At 39.8% G+C, this 19649-nt stretch overlaps 1 protein-coding gene across 1 annotated transcript in view; it reads right to left on the minus strand.

Annotated features, from left to right (window-relative positions):
• CAPZA2 (capping actin protein of muscle Z-line subunit alpha 2) overlaps positions 1-7547 on the minus strand; it is a 57620-nt gene extending 50073 nt beyond the window's left edge. The window contains exon 1 of the mRNA XM_040644079.1: positions 7382-7547. Coding sequence (XP_040500013.1) covers positions 7382-7420 — 39 coding nt within the window. The 5' untranslated portion in view covers positions 7421-7547. The remainder of the gene's footprint in view (positions 1-7381) is intronic.
• Between the last annotated feature and the right edge of the window lie 12102 nt (positions 7548-19649).

Consider the following 19649-nt stretch of genomic DNA (forward strand, 5'->3'; position numbering starts at 1 on the left):
TTTTGTTCCCAGGTTCCTATTTTTTCTGCCTGTGTTGTACTCTCTGGCATGAACTTGCACCCCAACTGATGTCTACCATTCTCCTAGGCAGAAGTAATTTTTCTGTCTTCTGAATTTCCATGAACTGACTACTTTTTGATGCTGTACCATATACATATATAAAATGTATCTGTGCATCTATAATCTTAACCTTGTGTCTACCAAACAGGTGATCAAATCACCAACCTTCAGTGAGTCTAAAACCTACTCTATGGTATTATTACTGCTCACAAATATTGCAGTTCTCTTTTCTTCCTCTGAGCCCTCTGAAATTAGGTTTATGGATGAACCTTGCTTCAGCTAACTGAAACCTGGGCAGAAGTGTAGTGATCTCTAAATGTATGTGTGGTGGGGGAGGGGACACTTTAAAAATCAGTGTGTTGGAGGTGCACAGTGGGGGGGGGGGCCTCAGTTGGTTAAGTATCTGACTTTTTTTTTTTTTTAAGACTTTTATTTATTTATTTGACAGAGAGAGACAGCCAGCGAGAGAGGGAACACAAGCAGGGGGAGTGGGAGAGGAAGAAGCAGGAGCCTGATGTGGGGCTCGATCCCAGAACACTGGGATCACGCCCTGAGCCGAAGGCACATGCTTTACGACTGCACCACCCAGGCGCCCCAAGTATCTGACTCTTGATTTCGGCTTAGGTCATGATCTCAGGGTTGCGAGATGGAGCCCTGCTTAAGATTCTCTCTCTCCCTCTCCCCATCCCTTCCCCCCCAAAAAATAATAAATAAAAATTTCAAAAATAAGAACCAGTGTGCGTGTTATTCACCACATTTCTGTCCCACTGCTGCCAGGACTGCGGAAAAAAGCTTAAGATTTGTTTTTGTTTTGATAAATATAACATGCTACATTTTGTAAACTTAAGGTGCACAGCATGTTACTTTGATACATTCATATACTGTAATATGACTGCCACTGAAGCAATACTTACCATCATTATAGTATATACATTATATATATATATATGTCTAAATTCATTATACTTTACATCTCTGTGGCTTCCGTACTACTTATTACAAATTTGTACCCTCAAATACCATCAATATTATCCTCCCAATCTCTGTTTCTTGGGCTCTGTTTTTTTTTTTTAAACAGGTTTGGCTTTTTTAGATTTCACATGTAAGTGTGATATATCATACAGTACTTGTCTTTCTCGGACTTATCTCACTTAGTATAATGTGTTCAAAGTCTTTCCATGTTGTCACAAATGGCAAGATATTACCTTTGCTCACAGCTAAATAATATTCCATTGTGTATACATAATACAACAAAAAGCCCAAGTTTACACTGAAATCCTCCAACAGCGTGAAACTCTATGTGACTTCATTGAGCAGGGTCCTTCTGGTGCTGACCCACATTAGACAGATTATATAGAATGAGGAAATGCCATATAAAACTCCCTTCCCAAACCCAGTCATGCTAAGATTTTGGGTTGTTAGTTGTCACATTATATCCTTGCTTACTTGATTCACAATCAATGTAAGAGGAATAATTTAATGTACCACTAAAAAAGGGGAAATGTTACTGATTAATGTCATAAGGCATTGATTGTACAATGCAGCCTGATTCCAGAGACCTCAAAATATGGAAAATTATGGGTACTGAAATAAATGAAGTATGATATATTTAGTAAATGAATAAACGTAGAGGTAGTTTTTGAAAATTATTTCCATTCCTCATCTATACAAACACAGTGAACTAAAATGTGTAAGAAATGTTCTATCATTAGGTTCACAGTGAAACATATAAATAAATGTCATAAGAGAAAGAATGTAAAGATTGTACATCTAACCTTCAAAACAAAATTTGTGAAATTCTCCTTTTCTGACTATAGATGGTTCTGTGGAATCCCTAGTTTTTTCTGATGTGCAATAGTCCTTTGCAATAAGTTACAGAACCATATGCCAAGTTTTCCCATCATGCTTTTCAACTATAAAAATTACTTGGCACTCTGCTCTAAGTATTTTTATATTCCATGTTCTTACACTAAAATGCAATGTTCTATGTATCTAACTATCCTTATTTTATGTAGAAATGGCTCCCAAAAGCACTGTACAAGTACTACTAGTTTGCTTTAATGTGCAAAGTCTGAAATACTCCACTAACGGTACAGCAACTATCAAGTTTCTGCTTGCTATAGGAATTTTTACATTTTATTGGCGCAAGGACAGAAGTCATTCATCTACAGAATGAAATCAGGAATGAATATTTTCTACATTAATAGCTTACTGGTTTAGTTTACTTTTTGGTTAATAAGAACACTATAAATTTCACATTAATTATGATGGCCATTTATATTACTTTCAAATAAGAACAATTTCTGAAACCAAATTATAACTGTGTAGTGAGGGAGAACTATATAAACTACTTATGAAGAATATTTAGCATGTGTAAATGATTTGAACCATAGCCAGTATCACCACCTGTACCTTAAAGAGCATCAAAAATTTCATTTGATTATCTACATCTTTAAACTCTAAAGCATTATTTAGAAATGAAAACTTTAATTCATATTCTACTTCTTTTTTCAAAAAAATATTTATTTATTTATTATTAATTTGAGAGAGAGAGAGAGAGAGCACAAGCAGGAGGGGAAGAGGGGGAGAGGGAGAGAGAATCCCAAGCAGACTCCCCAATGAGCACGGAACCAACATGGTACCTGATCTCAGGACCCTCAGATCACAACCTGAGTGGAAACCAAGAGTCAGATGCTTAACCAACTGTGCCACCCAGGCACCCCATATGCTAGTTCTGCTTTTCATAAAACTGTTTTTTAATTTTGTGAATTCACGATTCCTTTGTTCATTCACTCATTGAACCCTTCTACTCACCACATGCAGCATAATGGCAGATGCTAAAGATATTATTTCTGCACATAGGAATTCCAATAGAACAAGAGAAAAAAAGACAGTTAAGCATATAACTATTATGCAAAACTGTATTTAATACTAATGATATGTTGGGACACCTGGGTGGCTCAGTCAGTTAAGCATCTGACTTCAGCTCAGGTCATGATCCCAGGGTCCAGGGATCAAGCCCCATGGCAGGCTCTCTGCTCAGCAGGAAGCCCGGTTCTCCCTCTCCCTGCCGCTCTGCCTGCTTGTGCTCTTTGTCAAATGAATAACTAAAATCTTAAAAACAAAAATACTAATGACGTGTAATAGCCAGTCATGTGATCTCAGATAAAGGGATGGGTGAAAGCAGTTCCAACACTCAAAGTGGGTAAGAAGCCATCAGCAGAAAAAAATACAATTTACTGTGTGTTCACTATATGCCAGATACTATTTACACGTATCCCCACATTTCAGAGGAAACTGAGGCTGAGAGATTACATACTTTACCCAAGGCCCTAGACATGGACTAGCATGTAGATCTCTTTCACTTCACAGCATGATTAAATAACAGTGTACGTATTGGAGTCAGAACTATTTAGGTAAGAATGGATACAAGGCCATGAATACCATTTTCAAGAGTTGGGCTTCCTAGTAAAGGCAATGGAGGATTCAGCAACTAAAAGTTCGGGAGTATAAAAACATATTAAAACATGGCTTAGATACAGGAAATTGGAGGAATTAGTCTAGAAAGTTTATAACAAAAGCCCAGCAGTGGCAAATACAACAAGGGAAAGACCAGCTGCGAGACATTCTTCTGACCCTACTTTTCCTCCCCGGCTTTATTTCTTCCTTAACTGTATAGTCACAGAACAGGTACAAACAATTTGCATTCTGTTCATACAGTAAAATTTTGTTACTAAACAGTAGTCAATAACATAAATAACAATTAATTTAAGTCTGGTCAACTGAGAGGTAATAAACTAAAAATTAATATACACGGATTATCTTTTCAAGCAAAAAATAAATTATTTGCGTAAGACACATTTTGATGATGGGAGTGACAAGATTCAGAAAGAGACTGCTAAGGTACAGAGCTCAAGGAGACAAAAGTTAAAATAAAGCTGAAATTAAAAACCTGGATGACTAGAATAATGGAAATAGAGAAATAAAGAGAAAAATGAGCAGAAGAGATAGATTTCTGCCCCACTTTGTGTGGGGGGAAGGGGAGGGAAGTTTATGAATTTACTTTTAGGAAGTTTCCATTTGAACACATCACATTAACTGTCTCCTGTGAAAAGGACCTGCCAATAAAAATGTGTGACCAGTGCTCAGAGGAGAAGTCAGGGCTGAGCGTACTTGAGACACATTCACAAAGATACAGAAGATGAAGCTATGGAAATGGATCGCTCTTATCACCAGGGAAAGGTAGGAGGGGTTATAGGGGAAAAAACCAAAAAGATCCTTTGCAACCAATAACTAAGTGCCTTCCTTCTGGAGTTTTGGTGTGACTTCCCTCTGTAAGGAGGGGTGTGAAATGGAATAATGCTTCTGCTTTTAGCCTTACAATTTCATACAATTTCAAATTCACGAAACTGCTTTTCTGTACAATGCAGCTGACCCCAGGAATGGAAAATATAAACTGTTTTTGGCCGAGTTTCTAAACTATGTAAAAAGATATGTGGGACATCCTACAACAAATGAGTTACTTTAAAGAACTTCACTGTGCTTCTTCAGATAATATTATTTTCTATTAACCTAGTAGCCAAAGGTGCAAAGGTTATTAAATTTCATAGTGGTATCCTCACAAAGCAACTGTACACGATTTTATAAAGCAAAGATGTTACTCTAATTTCTAAAATGCTTCCTACCTTACAACATACATGAAACTATACCAGTAGCGTAAAATTTTTAAATGTGTTAAACAATAATAAACTTTGTTCCAAAATTACCAAACACAAATTATATTTAGAACCCAACACTATCTAATGTTAGGTATTTACAATTTTTATTAAAAACAAAAAGAACTATTGTTTCTCCTTTTTCGATATAAGCTGTCAACAAATTAAAAACAAAGATAAACCCAGAAAAGGATCCTATTATCAATTATTAAGGGAGCATAATGTCACAAGAGCACCAACTCTGGATTCAGACAAACAGATTTAACTACCACCTCTACCACTTCTTACCTAGGTGTCCTTAGGTGAATCACTTAAAGCTTCTGAAACCTTATTTTACTCATCCATGAAACGGTAATAATAAAACCTACCTCAAACTTCCAACATATTGACGAATGTATTGTCAGAACCACCAAGATACAAAGTATGGGTACTATGTAAGTTAACAGCTTCCCTTCTTCAGATCTTGCAATCAATGGAAATTCCAACAGCTTAAAAGTATCAAAAGCTTAGTTTTGAAAATTACAAACAAGGTGGCAGAAAAAGTAACATGATTTAAACATTAGTTTAAAAAATACCACCTTTTAAAATTCTATTTTTGATTCTATACCCAACCTACTTCCAAAAGATTAAAAGAACATTAGATAACTAAAGTGGCATAGAGTGACAGAATTTCACTTTACCAGTTACTTGAATTTAACCCAGAAGTTTGGTCAGTCTTAAATTACTAAATATGGCAATGAAATATATATGAAAACATCTACAGAATAGCCTTACAAAACTCTAAATAAAAACAAAAACACCAAATTCCTTCAAATTTTAATTTTGATTCATTTACTTTTAAACCAGCAATGGGCAAGCTTGGAGAATAAGACACACACCCCCTTTTACAGAGTTTAGTGCCCTGAGAATGCCAGATAATGAAAAACCTTGTCACATCTCATTTTGAAAAAAAATTGCTATTTTAGGCCTTTACAACACAGGTAGGACTATATTAACTCCCATACTGACTACTCTCTCCTCAGCCAGATTCTAGCCACTTATACTAACCACTACTTAAGAAGGGTAGAATAAAAACATGACAATCCCTTCAAAAACTTTTTAGCACTAGTTTTAAACGTGTGCACACGATTGTGTACATTTTCAGTTACCAACTCATGGTTATTTACCAATAAAACACCACACAGCAACTTTTGTATATAGAGGGATCTGCCTACCAGGTCTGTGAATTATGGAGAATCTTGTAGCTCTCCCCATCTTTTTTTTTTAATTATCAGTTTCATCAAAGAGCACAGAGAAAAAAAAGGATTTCCAAAATTGAAGATGAGGCCGACTTCAGCACATTCACATTGGGAAGGCAATGGAACATTATGTTTGGGTGCAAGTTTGTAACACAGGGTATAAAAACACTTGGAGCAGAGAGTTCCAACTGAGAATATCCTTAGGCTTACATTAGAATTTCTTAAACACCTAAGGTGTGTTTCATACATGGCTGTACTGCTTTGGAACTTAAAAAAAAAAACAAAAACAAAAAGACTGTGAAATTAAGAGTGGACACTTCGAAAACTATCTTATTCACAGATTATATGTCAGTCACTTCTGAGTTTCTGAAACGTCAAAGTGCTTCCCGGAAATACTTAAAATTAGTAGGGTCCCCCTCTTCCCCTGGGAATGGGCCCTTACAGTAGCCAAGGGAAACGGAGACTAAGAGAATTAGTTCTATGATCAGATTTCTTATTTTAAATGCCTTAGAATTTAAGTCGTTTCAATGCTGTCATAGCATCTAAGATACAGCAAAAGGAGTTGCACAATCTCCCCTCTTCAGAAGTCCTAGCAGGACGGTGGAGCGCCACCAAATCGGCCCCCCGAGGGGCTGGTGCCAACCCCGACCGAAAACAACTATGGGGAGGGGGTCTTTTTGTGAGCAACTCAGCTGCCTCCCAGAGAACCCGGGAGCTGCAAAGCTTTACAGCTAAAGCCGAAAAAAGGGGGGGAAAAAAAGGAAAGGGGGAGGGAAGGAGAGAGACTTCCACCGGGAAAGGAAAAAAGCGTAGAGAACCAGAAAAGGAAGCATTTTGTTTCTGGGAGGAGGGAGTAAGAGGAAGAAGTGAAGGTCTGCTTCCTAAGCGATTTTTTCCCCTTACCCCTCACCCCGGCTACAGTCTCCGGCCAGGCCATCGGGCTGAGCACCGCCCTTGGGCCGCTCCCAGGCCGGGACCCGGACCCCTCTGCAGTCCCCAGACCCGGCGTAGGGCCCCGCGGCCCAGGTGGAACCACAGGGTCCCCATCGGCCGCCGCCCGCCGCGCCCCCCGCCCCCGCCCGCCCGCCAGCCGCGCCAGGCGCCGCCGCCCGGCTCCCACTTCCTATTTTCAGAGCACACACCCTACAAGGAGCGGAGCGAAGCGAGCAGGCCTGGCAGAGACCTGCCCCCGCGCGGGGCCTCGGGTGACTGACAGGGGCAGGCACTAGGGCGCAGCGAGGAGAGGAGGAGGAAGGGCAGCCGGGGGGCACAGACCGATACCCTTCCTGGGCGGCCACACTCCGGGCTGATACGCCGGGGCTCCACTGGCTCCCCGACGACCAACTCCGCCGCCTCCGCGGCTCTTACCTTCTCCTCATCAGACAACTGCTCCTCCAGATCCGCCATTTTCCTTCTGGCGACAAACCGCGGCGGCGGCGGCGGCAGCGGCCACCTGACTTCCCCCTTTCCGTGCGGTCCTCCGCGCCGCGCGCCCCCGCCAAGGGAGGGGCCCGCAGCCCAGGCCGCCGCGCACGCGCCCCGGGAGCCCCGCCTCCTTTTAGCCGGCCCTTGGGATCTGCACGCGGCTACGCGCGTGCGCGGGACGCTGGAAGGCCTGGGATGGGGGAGGAGTCTCCTACCGCCGCCTGCTGCAGGCTTGTCAGCATCCTGAGTATAGGATTCTTTCTCCACTAGTGACCATATGGACCCAGTCTGCGACGAGTACATTCTGAGCCCTTGATTATGTTCCCATCAAGCCCTCAACTCTGCCAGCTAAAATGTGAAAAAGTGTACTAATAGAAGCTTTTTAAACAATTTGTTTTTTAAAATTACTAGAAAAATAATGTTTTTATTAAAATATGTACACACAACCCAGCCCATAATTGGAAGATTGCTCTTGATATATTCATGTATTCATTTAAGAAATATTTATTGGTCCTTTATTGTGTGCTGGGTACCATGTTAGTTCCTGGGAATATACAATGATAAATAAAATCCAGAGAAACCTCTGTTCTCAAGATGCTCACTGCCTATTCCCTAAACAAACATTGAGCAGTTGGGGAAGGCACTGTACTATTGCAGGGGAATCCAAAGTTATGTTAGACATAGAACCTATTCTTCTGAATTTAATTGCTAGATTAAATAGAGAGCCCAGTAAATTTGAATTTCAGATAAACAATGGATATATATTTCACATATAAGCATGTCCCATGAAGCATTGGAAATATACTAAAAAAGTGTTCATTGTTTTCAAATTGTATTAGAATCCATTACTTTTATTTGCAAAATCTGGGAAGCTTACTTGTGACACTTCAAGTTTAGCAAGAGAGTGAAGATGTAGTAAAAGCTGTATATATGAATTGTCTAGGAATTGTTGTAAAAATGCAGTTACTGATTCAATAGGTCTGCGATGGGACTAGAAAATCTGCATTTCCAACAAGCATATAGGTTGGAGATCACACCTTTTAACAAGGCCTTAGAATTTAGATAGGACTTAAGACTTTAATCATTATGTTGTACACCTAAAACTAAATCAATGTTATATGTCAACTATATCTCAATTTTAAAAGTATTTTTTAAAACTTCATTCGGTAGAAAATGAGAAGCTGTTGACAACGTTTGAATGGTGACATGACATCAGAAACATGTCTAGCAAGATGAATCTGACAACTGCATGTAAATGACACATGTGAAAGTACCTTCCCCAGTTGAAGTCACTCTCTCCAAATAAAACACTGTTATTAAGTAATTTACCGAGTGTTCCTAGGATGCAAATCCTAGTTTCTTGCAGATGGAAAGCAAACAGAAACCATGCTATTGTAAAGCTCATAGTCCATTCTGAGAGAGAACAGGAAGGGGATGCTTGCTGACACATGCAGGAAAAAGCAGGTGTCCTGTTGAGGATAAATGGTGCAGAGAAGATACGATAGGGAATAAGCCACACGGTTTGGCCAGGGACCTCACCGGATGTAAATAAATAATATGTTCACCGTTTTACAGTTTCCAGGTCATTGCTTCATTGGTTTCTCACTGCAACCTCGTGAAGTAAGGTATTGATCAGCATTATTATGCCCATTTTACAGGAGAACAAACTGAGGCTAAATATTTGTTCAAGTTTGCACTCAAGTGACTCAATTGATATTAGAACCCAGGCATCTTACTCTGTATCCTATGTTATTTCCACTTTGAGATCTTTTTTCTCCCTCTCTAAAGTCTAGGCACTCTCCACCAAATAAAACTTAATGAAGATGATTACTCTCCAATCCCATCAGTTTTAGTCACCGCCACTTGCTGCATCAACTCTACTTCCAGTTTCTTTTTTCCCTTCTTCTGTTTTTTGGTTTCTGTTTACTTAGCAACACCTAATATTAATGTGTACACAGTGGGTTCTCAGTAGATGCAGTTGCTTGACTAATGGGCTGCTCTCTTCCTCTAAAAACCTCACCCAAATTTGGTAATGCTTTGCAATAATTTGAGTCACAACATATAACCTTGGTGATACTTTATATGTGACTCCTCATAGTGACACAATCAGCAGTTACGTATAATTCCTGATAACCCTTCAAAAATCTCCCAATACCATCCTTTGATACAGTTAGAAGAAACTATAGAATTCATGTACCCTAGGAATTCTGGGAAGATTTTAAGCTGTCACACAATATAGGTATAAATATGGAATAACTATTATATGACTGCCAGTAGAAATATACTAGTATTCTTTTTTTTTTTAAGATTTTATTTATTTGAAGGAAGAGAGAGAGAGCACGAGCAGGGGGAACAGCAGAGGGAGAGGGAGAAGCAGGCTCCCCACTGAGCAGGGAACCAGACCCGAGGGTTGGGGGGCTCCATCCCAGGATCCTGGGATCATGACCTGAGCCAAAGGCAGATGTTTAACCAACTCAGCCACCCAGGTGCCCCAAATATACTAGCATGCATGATAATCAGTTATTGATGATGAAGAGAAAAGAAACAAAATATTCCTTCCCCACACAATTCTACCTACTAACTGAGAATTTCTATCCTTTTCTCATTTAATTTCTAAATTCACCTTGCTTCTACTTATTAGTGGTTTAATCTTTGCCTTTCAAATTAACTGAACCAGAACCTGATTTTTTTTTTAATCTTCTTTTTGTAGTGTTTGTTGTTAAGTTACTTGTATGCTTCTTTATCTATCTTCCTGTGAATGTGGTCTACGTTCTGAACTAATTTTAAGCTATCAAGGTCAGAAGTTACCTAATTTCGTAGAATCACAAACTTAGAATACATCTAGTACAAGCCTCTCATTTAACAGGTAAGTTGAGCCTTAGATAAATTAAATGACTTGATAAAAATTGTACATCCAAATGTCCTGACAGACTCATGCTCCTTTCTTAATACTTTTGTACTATTATACATTTGTATATACACATTATATATACGTACATACTCATGTATAAATATAAATAAATGTAGCTTGATCATGTAATGTATAATAAGATGATAAATATTACTGACTGAGCACTAAATGGTTGCACTGGGATATAAACGTCAACACCACATTATTTAATTTCTGTACTGGAAAACTAGTATCTGTAGTTTAAAATAGTGGCTTACCTCAAAAACTACCAGTGTTAGACAAATAATATTTGGCTATTTGTTACTGTCTCATGGTCAATGAACACAACTGGTCTCAAATAATGTCCTCTATGGCAGTAGAAAAGTGTCAAAAATCATGTATATTTTAAAAGTAATTGTCTTTCTAAATCAAGTAGTTGCCTAAACTACTGATTACTCGTAGCTGAGTGTGTCCTAACTATAGTTCACATCCTCAGCTATAATTGAGAAGGCTCAGAGAAGTGGCACCCTTGGAGAAGCCTGACATGGATCATTCTAGAGATATCAAGGAATTATTGAAGAAGCTCATTTTTAAATTCTTCCTCTCTCCTGAATACACCGACCTTCAAAATTCAGTTCCTCCCAACTTTGACAAACCCACCTCTACCACTGCCCCCAGTGCATATGTTATCGAAACACACAAAGTTATTCATTTAGGTATCACACTCTCTCATGCCTTTGTTAAAGCAATATCTGGAATGTTCTTTGCTATTGATCCTAATGAGTATGATTTCTTTGCATAGTCTTAAAAACAACACAGATAGAGAATGTTAGACTAATTTATCACTTAAAAAAAATCTTCCTATAGGGGTGTCTGGCTGGCTGAGTCGGAAGAGCATATGACTCTTGATCTCAGGATCATGAATTCAGTCCTGTTGGTTATAGGGATTACTAGAAAAAAAATTAATAAATAAACTTAAAAAAAGTAAAAAAGTTTTTTAAAAATCTCCCTATATAGCAAACATAAATTGTGGGGCATGAGTGAAAAATTAAGTCAGGTTCAACGTGGAAAGGTGAAGCAACAGAATGAACAGATTTGCTGGTAGTATGTGAAAGATGGATATAATATCTTTGATTTTTTTTTTAAGATTTTATTTATTTCGAGAGAGAGAGCAAGTGTGCGTGTGTGCAAGCAGGGGGAGGGGCAGAGGCATATAGAGACAGTCTCACAACTCTGAGATTGTGACCTGAGCCAACATCAAGAGTCAGACACTTAACCGACTGAGCCACCCAGGTGCTCCTAATATCTTTGATTTTTTTACCCTTAATGTCTGACAGTGCTTTTAAATCTTATTTGGAGTCAATAATAGCAGAATAGCAGTATAGCAGAAAGGTAAGTGTGTCGGGGCGCCTGGGTGGCTCAGTGGTTAAGCATCTGCCTTCAGCTCACGGCGTGATCCCGGAATTCTGGGATCGAGCCCCACATCAGGCTCCTCTGATGGGAGCCTGCTTCTCCCTCTCCCACTCCCCCTGCTTGTGTTCCCTCTCTCGCTGGCTGTCTCCTCTCTCTCTCTGTCAAATAAATAAATAAAATCTTCAAAAAAAAAAAAAAGAAAAAAAAGAAAGGTAAGTGTGTCATTAGTGTTTTCCCAGGCCATATCAACCTACAATAAAATTTGTTTTTCTACCCCAGGTGAATCCAAAGAATTGCAGGAGTACCTGCTCAAATTTCCTCCTCAGGGCCACAGTGATTTGCAGACATTTAGAGGTACTTACACGCCATCTTCCTCTGCCTTCTGACATTGGCCTTTATCACCTCTGCTGCTCCCTGTGTCATCAGACCTCTCCCAATGTAGCTCTGACGTCTTTCCTTCCCATATGGTGCTCCCTCACGGACCATATGGCTTAGTGTTTGTGTTTCCTCATCTTCTTCTGGCGACTTTAGCTGTGTCCATTGCAGGTAGGTGCTGGATGATCCCCAGCCACTGTCCCAGGCTCTGTGTGTGTGAGCGAGGGGGCACACGCTTTTCTTCAGTTTTCTCCCATGAGCCTCTTCTGATGGATAGATCTGTAGCAAACACTGTACGTGCTCTGAGCAGATCCCCTTGGATCACTTTGACTATTTCCATGCTTCAGTGCTTTTTGCCTCTGCTTCACAAAACAATTTTTTGTTTTGTTTTGTTTCCAATTATTCCTTGGAAGACTGCTCCTGTGCTACTGGGGCTGTCTTGCCGGCAAGCACGGAGCCAAAAGTTTGGGTCCAGTGGAGCAGCTCTTACCCAATGGCTGTCAAATGATGAGTACAAAACCCCAGCTCTCTAGCCTCAGATCAGTAATTTATATTCCAGGTTTCCCCTGAGGGAGAAAGCCAATCTCAACTTGCCTTTTCCCCTTTCCTAGGAGTGACCGAGGTATTATGAAAAGCTATCAGATTAGAAACATGAGAACAGCAATAGAATAGAAAGTAGGTTTTGTACGTGAGAGCACTTTGGGGCTCCAGACTGGAGGTGGGAGGCCAGTTATCAAACTTGGAGCACCTCGTCAGAGTTAGAATAGCCTTGAGGATGAGCCCCCAAATATTGATTTGGATGGGCTTTAGTCTACTCTTGCCTCAGTAAGATTAACCCTGGGAATAGAGCAAGAACAATTTTGTAGGTGATTTGAAATATGGAAAAGAAATAGAGCAAAGCCAGGAACTCACCAGAACTGGGTTTGACTCTGTGCAAAGCAGAGAGGTGGAGGAGAGAGAATGTCAAAACAAAGGACAGGATCCGTGTCCTAAAGTAAGTTATATTCTGGCTGTATAAGGCTAGAATTCAAAATATATAAAAAAAGATAAGCCTACAAGGCAATATGTGATAAGAACAAAATAAATGTCCCAAATGAGAAATGTTTTCTTTATGAGATTGAATGTAAAACATACTAAAACAATGGATGGAAGGAGGAAATAGAGGCTTTTAAATTCTACTCTTACGTATTTCTTAATCTGCTACACTGCCTATTTCATGACTGAAGTGTGGATTTAAGGCATATTACAATGTTAAACTATTCGTATTTACTTTCAACCTGAATCTTATACTTTCAGAGAAAAATCCAGATTCCAAAGATAAGAGTATACATGGTTTCCTCTATGAGTATATATACCACCTGCTTCTTAGATGAGTTGGCTCATTTTAGAAAAGAGTTTCATAATTTCACAATATTTGACATGGCAAACCAAAGTAAGAGATTGATATATAGTAGAACATATTAGAATAGGCATTTTGGGTGGTGTCGAAGAAAGGGATGTCTGCATCTTGGGCAAGTAACTTCCTTTTGTAAGAAAGCATCATATTTTCAGCCTAACATTTCTGTATTTCAGCTTATGGGAGAAATAGCTGTATGATTTCTGCCAATTAGTGAAATCATCCTGGGCCTCAAATTCACCATCCATTAAAAGGGAGACAAAAGTAATACATCATTGTGTTTTGTGACGATAAAGTAATACACAAATGTTGCGCACTTAAACACATGAAGCATTACTGTTTGTAATTCACTGTCAAATGGAAATTCGGTTCTATTCATGCATCTTCACTGTGGAAACCATAATGGATATATAAAATATCTCCACCAATGTTTAACTTGTCATTTACATAAAACATTAAAAAGATAATTCTCCCCGTCTGTTTTGACAGTGTCCTACCTCATAATTGTCATGGATAAAAAGCCTCATGGAATATAGGGAAGAGAACTGGCTTAAAATATGCAGATTTCAACTCCATCTTCCTTCACTTAAAAAGTCCATTGAGGATGAAATAGATGAAGAGGATCAAGAATACACCTATCGTGGGGCGCCTGGGTGGCACAGCGGTTAAGCATCTGCCTTTGGCTCAGGGCATGATCCCGGCGTTATGGGATCGAGCCCCACATCGGGCTCCTCCGCTGTGAGCCTGCTTCTTCCTCTCCCACTCCCCCTGCTTGTGTTCCCTCTCTCGCTAGCTGTCTCTATCTCTGTGAAATAAATAAATAAAATCTTTAAAAAAAAAAAAAAAGAATACACCTATCGTGATGAGCACTGAGTAAGGTATAGAATTGCTGAATCACTATATTGTACACCTGAAACTAATATAACACTGTATAAAAAGTCTAACGGTCCTGGATAAGTCTCTTAACACGTTCACCCAATTCAAAGACTAACTGTGAAATTTGCATGAAATAATGTATGAAAGGGGCTTTGTAAAAGAAAAAGGGCTGGACGAATATGAAGAATTATCATTAAAGTGCATTATGCCTTGTGACATCAGTAACCTGCCATTCATCTTTCTTCTGGTTGTGTCTCTAGTGTACTCAAGTCTAATAATGCATGAACAGTTCTTCAAAACATTTTTTGTGCTTCTATTATATACTAGTTGGAGATGTAGCAATGAACAAAGCAGATGTGGTCCCTCACTTGCTAATTATTTGGAGGAGAAACAGATAGTAAACAAATCATCACTCAAATAATTGTGTAATTACAATTGTGTTAAGTGCAATGAAGGAAACAACAGAGTGATTTGAGCATATAAGTTGGGAGAAAATTCTCAATGTGTCTCTCATGTTTCTGCACTTCTTGCAAGCAGACTGACTACCCTTTGTTCTGGACTATCTTTCTAAAGGAAGTTTTCAGAGCAAACAACCTTGGAAGATAATGCATTCCTCCAGATCAAAGCACAGGCATGCTATTTCCCACTCTAAAAGATTTGGGTTCCCTAAGCTCAAGGTTCTTCTTTGGTAATGCACCCTATTACACAAGCAAGCTTCCATCTGGATCCATCTGTGTTGCCAGATGAGACTTGGGCATAAGAGAAACTAATGCAAATATGCTGATGTTCTTGGTGCTTGATGTACCACAAGTAATAGAGTTCTTTGCCTCTGAGCAAGAGTTCCTGTGTTTTCTGCCAGCATCTATGAAGCTGTAGCAGGCTAACTTGTTAGCCTGAAAGCAGAGCAGAATCACAGACCCATTATAAAAAAGGATTGACATTTAAGCCTCTAGTCTAACCTCCCCCGAATTCATTTTTAAAATAAATTTTATTTTCCTATAAAATGCTTCAAATATGCAGACAAGAATATAGATTAGTGTAATAAACATCTGCATATTCACAGCCCAGCTTTTTCAAATGCTAACTAGCATTGTTTCATGTTTGCTTTAGCTCTGATATTGATGAATAAAGTGTTACTTATACAGTTGAGGTTCCCTGTGTCCTCCTCCCTTATCTCATTCCCCTCTATCTCTCCCTCCCTAAGGTAAACACTATCACGAATTCAGTGTGGATCATGCTGTGCTCCGTGTTTCCTCCATATAATATCTTATTATTTTAACAACAGTTTACATGGAAATGGATGTACGAGGTGATTAAGAACTTTGGTGTTCAAGCACATATTTCACTGTGTAAGGACAGGACAATGTTGCCAGTGATAGAGGAAGGCTTCCAGGAGAAGATCAAATGAACTGTTTTGGGGTTATAATCTGGCTTCAGCATTTCTGTGAGTTTACAAGTGCTCTGTCAGGGGAAGTCAGGGGGCAAGGCTATGAGGGAGTCCCAAGAAACACTGGGCCACCAGAATTGGTACTAGAATGTGGACCAGGTTTGAGACATCTGAGGAATAAATAGTTGGGGGGAGGGGCGCTTCTTTGTGTGTTCTGGTCCTGAGCTCACAACAGCTGGCCTCCTGCTCTCAGGATTAGGTTGAAGCAGGGTACTTCCGTGGGATGAGATGGATGTCCTCAGATGGTCCAAGCAGATGGTCTTTGGCCTGTGCATGGAGGAGACAGCAGGAACTTCTTCTGCACACAGTCAAAGCAAGCCGAACACAGACACAGATCTGATCCAGGCTTACCTAGGCATTCAGCCCTCAGATTACAACAGGCATTTTTATCCTGAAGGCCCTTAATTTGTCCTATTTCCTAAGGCACACAGTTCTCCAACCTGGACATGCCCCCCTCTTGATCAAGTGCATAGGTATCAGCTTGGTGTCTTCTTATTGCTTTGTGTTGCATCTGTTTGAAATCTATTTTGTGTCAGATCTCATATTTTCTGTATCCAATGACTTCCTCTTTCTTGATTTACTCGTGTATTTTATAGAACATATAGTCCAGAAGCTTCTTGAAGAAAGGTATCTAAGAGGTAAATTTTTGCAACTGTACATGTCTGAAAACATCAGTACTTGACTCTCAATGCTTGATTGATAGTTTGGATGTATATAGAATTCTAGATTGGAATTCATTTTCACTTAGAATTTTGAACACATTGTTCCATTGTCTCAGATTTGTGCGTGTATGTGACCTTTTCTTCATCCTCAGTGTTCTGAAATGACACAATAAAGTGACTTTATGGGTCTATTTTCATCCATATTGGTGGGCCTGTGGGTTCTTCCAATCTGGAAAATGATGTCCTTCAGTTCTGAGAAACTACTTAAATTATTTCATTGATGAGTTTCATTTTTCCATTTTCCTTGAACTTTCCTTCTGCAACTCCAGTTATTTGTACAATCTACCTCCTAGATTAGTCCTGTATTTTAAAAAAATCTTTTCTTTCCTATATTTACATATCTTTTCACTTTTATCTGATTTTTTATATAACAGCCCTGACTTACCTGACTACTGAGCTTTTCCTTTTATTTGTTATCTGCTCATGTTTATGAGTGTTTGGCTAATAGTTGAGTTTTACTTTAGGACTATCTGGGCCATTTTATGATTCTCATCTTGTTTTGGTCAAAATCCCCGGAGCAGACTCTTCTACTCTCCTGCCAGAAGAGGCAAGGCCTACCTAATAACATTTGAGAAGCCAAGTCGAAGAAGGCTGGATGTCTGAGCATTCACCGTCTAGATGTTCCTTTAATTCCTATTTTTGGCATGATATTGTCACCCTCAACTATGCTTGGTATACCCCAGTCTAGAATCCCTTTATGTTATCCTTTCCAGAGAATAAAATTCCAGACTTCTGCTACAGTGGGGATGGCTCAGCAGCACAGAGTAGGGAGGGGCATCTAAGGATCTACCTGCCATTCAAACAGCCTTCGTCTGGTCCCTATGATTTGGGGCCTTGATTCACCCATTTCCAAAGGTATTTGATACTATCAAGTCATGGACTCTTTTGAGTATTCTGTGGCTACAAATGAGGTTAATTCTTGGGTTTTGCCACCACCAGTTTATTTTCTGGAGGCCCCCAAGTCTGTGGCAATCCTCCATCTTCTTTCCAGCTTCAAAATTCCTGTCACTGTTGTATCCTGTCCTTTTTCCCCACATTGTTGTGTGTTTATTAATTTTTTTAAAAAATTCCTTTTGTTGGGTTTTGTGAGGAAGGAAAAATATATATGTTCCCTTTACCAACTTTACCTAGAACTTCCAATCCATTTACTGACATACTGTTGCTGGGAGGAGTATCCTGTTCTGGTTTTGTGGGTGCAATATCTTATCATGTGAGGATATTATTCATAGTTTGGTTTTTGTTTTCTTTTGTAGTGTTCCCAAACACTGTATTTCTCAAAACATAAATCCGTTAGCGTCGCTCTCCCTATGTGACTTCTACTTCTGCAGCTCCTAGCTATTACATAAAGATAAAATTCTTAAGCATGAGTTTCAAGAGCATATCAGCAGGGACAAATTTATAGTGAAGTATGTCTGTCTGTTTGTTTGTTTGTTTGTTTTAGCACAGTGTTGTTTTGTTTCAAATCCAAGTGGAATGTGAATGCCTGGAGGCAAGGTCTATATCTCCATTTTACCCTAGGTCTTGCCACACGCTCTTGCCATTTCACACATCGTCTGTCCAGTCCCTGAGGTGGCAGAGTCTTTTACCCAGGCTTTGCATGTTTGGGCCTCTCTAGCTCATGTTCCTACCACATGTCCCTCATTCTCTCCGCTTCACCACACTGGCTTTCTTTTGGCTCTTTGTAAGCCCGGAGATCCCTCTTCCTCTGGGCTTCCTCTGAATATGCAATTTACTCCATTTGTGACCCCTTTTGTTGCTAATGCGGCCCCCCTTCAGATCTCTTCATTCTTCAGTCTTTTGACTTTCCTGATCAGGCCAAATTCCCCCATCATAGGCCCCCCTAGCACCATGGAAGTATTTTACATTTCTTTGTATGTTGTTTGGTGGTGTCCACTTCCCTCAACTAAATTATAAGCTTCATGAGATAGGATTTGGGTCTGCTTTGCTTTCTGTGGCATTCACAGTGCCTCGCACAGAACTTGGCTCAGGGTGGGTACTTAATAACTATTTATCAAATGAAGGAATAAAGGTGATATCTGAAGGATAACTAGGAATTATCAGATGAGGACTGAGGAAAGAGTCTCTAGGCCAAGAAAACATATGAAAATGACCTTGGTGGATTCAAGGAACCAAAAGACAAGGGCTGTGACCAGAGCCTTGTGAGCCAGGGGAGGTGATGCTGGATGAAGCTGGAGGGACCAGCAGCTGCCAGATCACAGAGGGCCTTTTGCACAATGACAAAACTTACAAACTTTTTCTGAGGGCAATGAAAAGTTTTGTAGGGGAGTTACATACCCCAGATACTATGAGGAGAATGGGTTGGAAATGGCAAAAGTGGATGAAGTGAGGCTAGGTAAAAGGTTATTGTCCTATTCAAGGCAGGGCCCCCTGGTTTGGACAAGAAAAAAGGTAATAAAGATGGAAAGAAGTATCCAAGAATATTTTAGAGGGCAAAATATTTATTTGATGATGGATTGGAGTTGGGAAGTGAAAAAAAAAAAAAAAAAGAATTGTCAAAAAGTAACAACTCAGGTTTCTGGTCTGACCAACTGGGTGAACATAGGTACTATTTATTAAGCTGGGAGCAGATCTGGGGAGAAAGTAAAGAACATCAATTTTCGAATGCTTTGTTTGAGTTGCCAATGAGATATCTGAGAAGATGTGCTGAGAAGACAGTTGAACATATGAGTCTGGAGCTCAAAAGAGAGGTCCAGGTATAAATTTGGAGGTTGTTGGCATAGAGTTGTATTTAAGCCATGGGGGTGGACGAGCTTATCCAGACAGAGGGTGGAATGGGAAGGTAAGGGGCCTGAATATAAGCAACCCAAAGAAGAAGCTAAACTAGTAGGATATTGTGGTCTCACAATGATGTCTACATTAGCGATCTTGATATAGGAGCAGGAGTAGACAAAATTTGAGATGGGCATGCTTTGATGAGCTGGATTGGAGAAGATCACTTGAGGTGGGGTTAATTAGGTGAGAGGCCAAGATACTGAATGCTCATGATGTAGGTCAGGTTAAGTGAGAAGAGTTGGGGGCAGGGGGAAAAGACTGAAAGGTGCAGATACTACAGATTTCAGGAAATGAAAAGG

This window comes from Ursus maritimus, unplaced genomic scaffold (assembly GCF_017311325.1).
Source record: "Ursus maritimus isolate PB19 unplaced genomic scaffold, ASM1731132v1 scaffold_3, whole genome shotgun sequence".
NCBI lineage: Eukaryota > Metazoa > Chordata > Mammalia > Carnivora > Ursidae > Ursus > Ursus maritimus.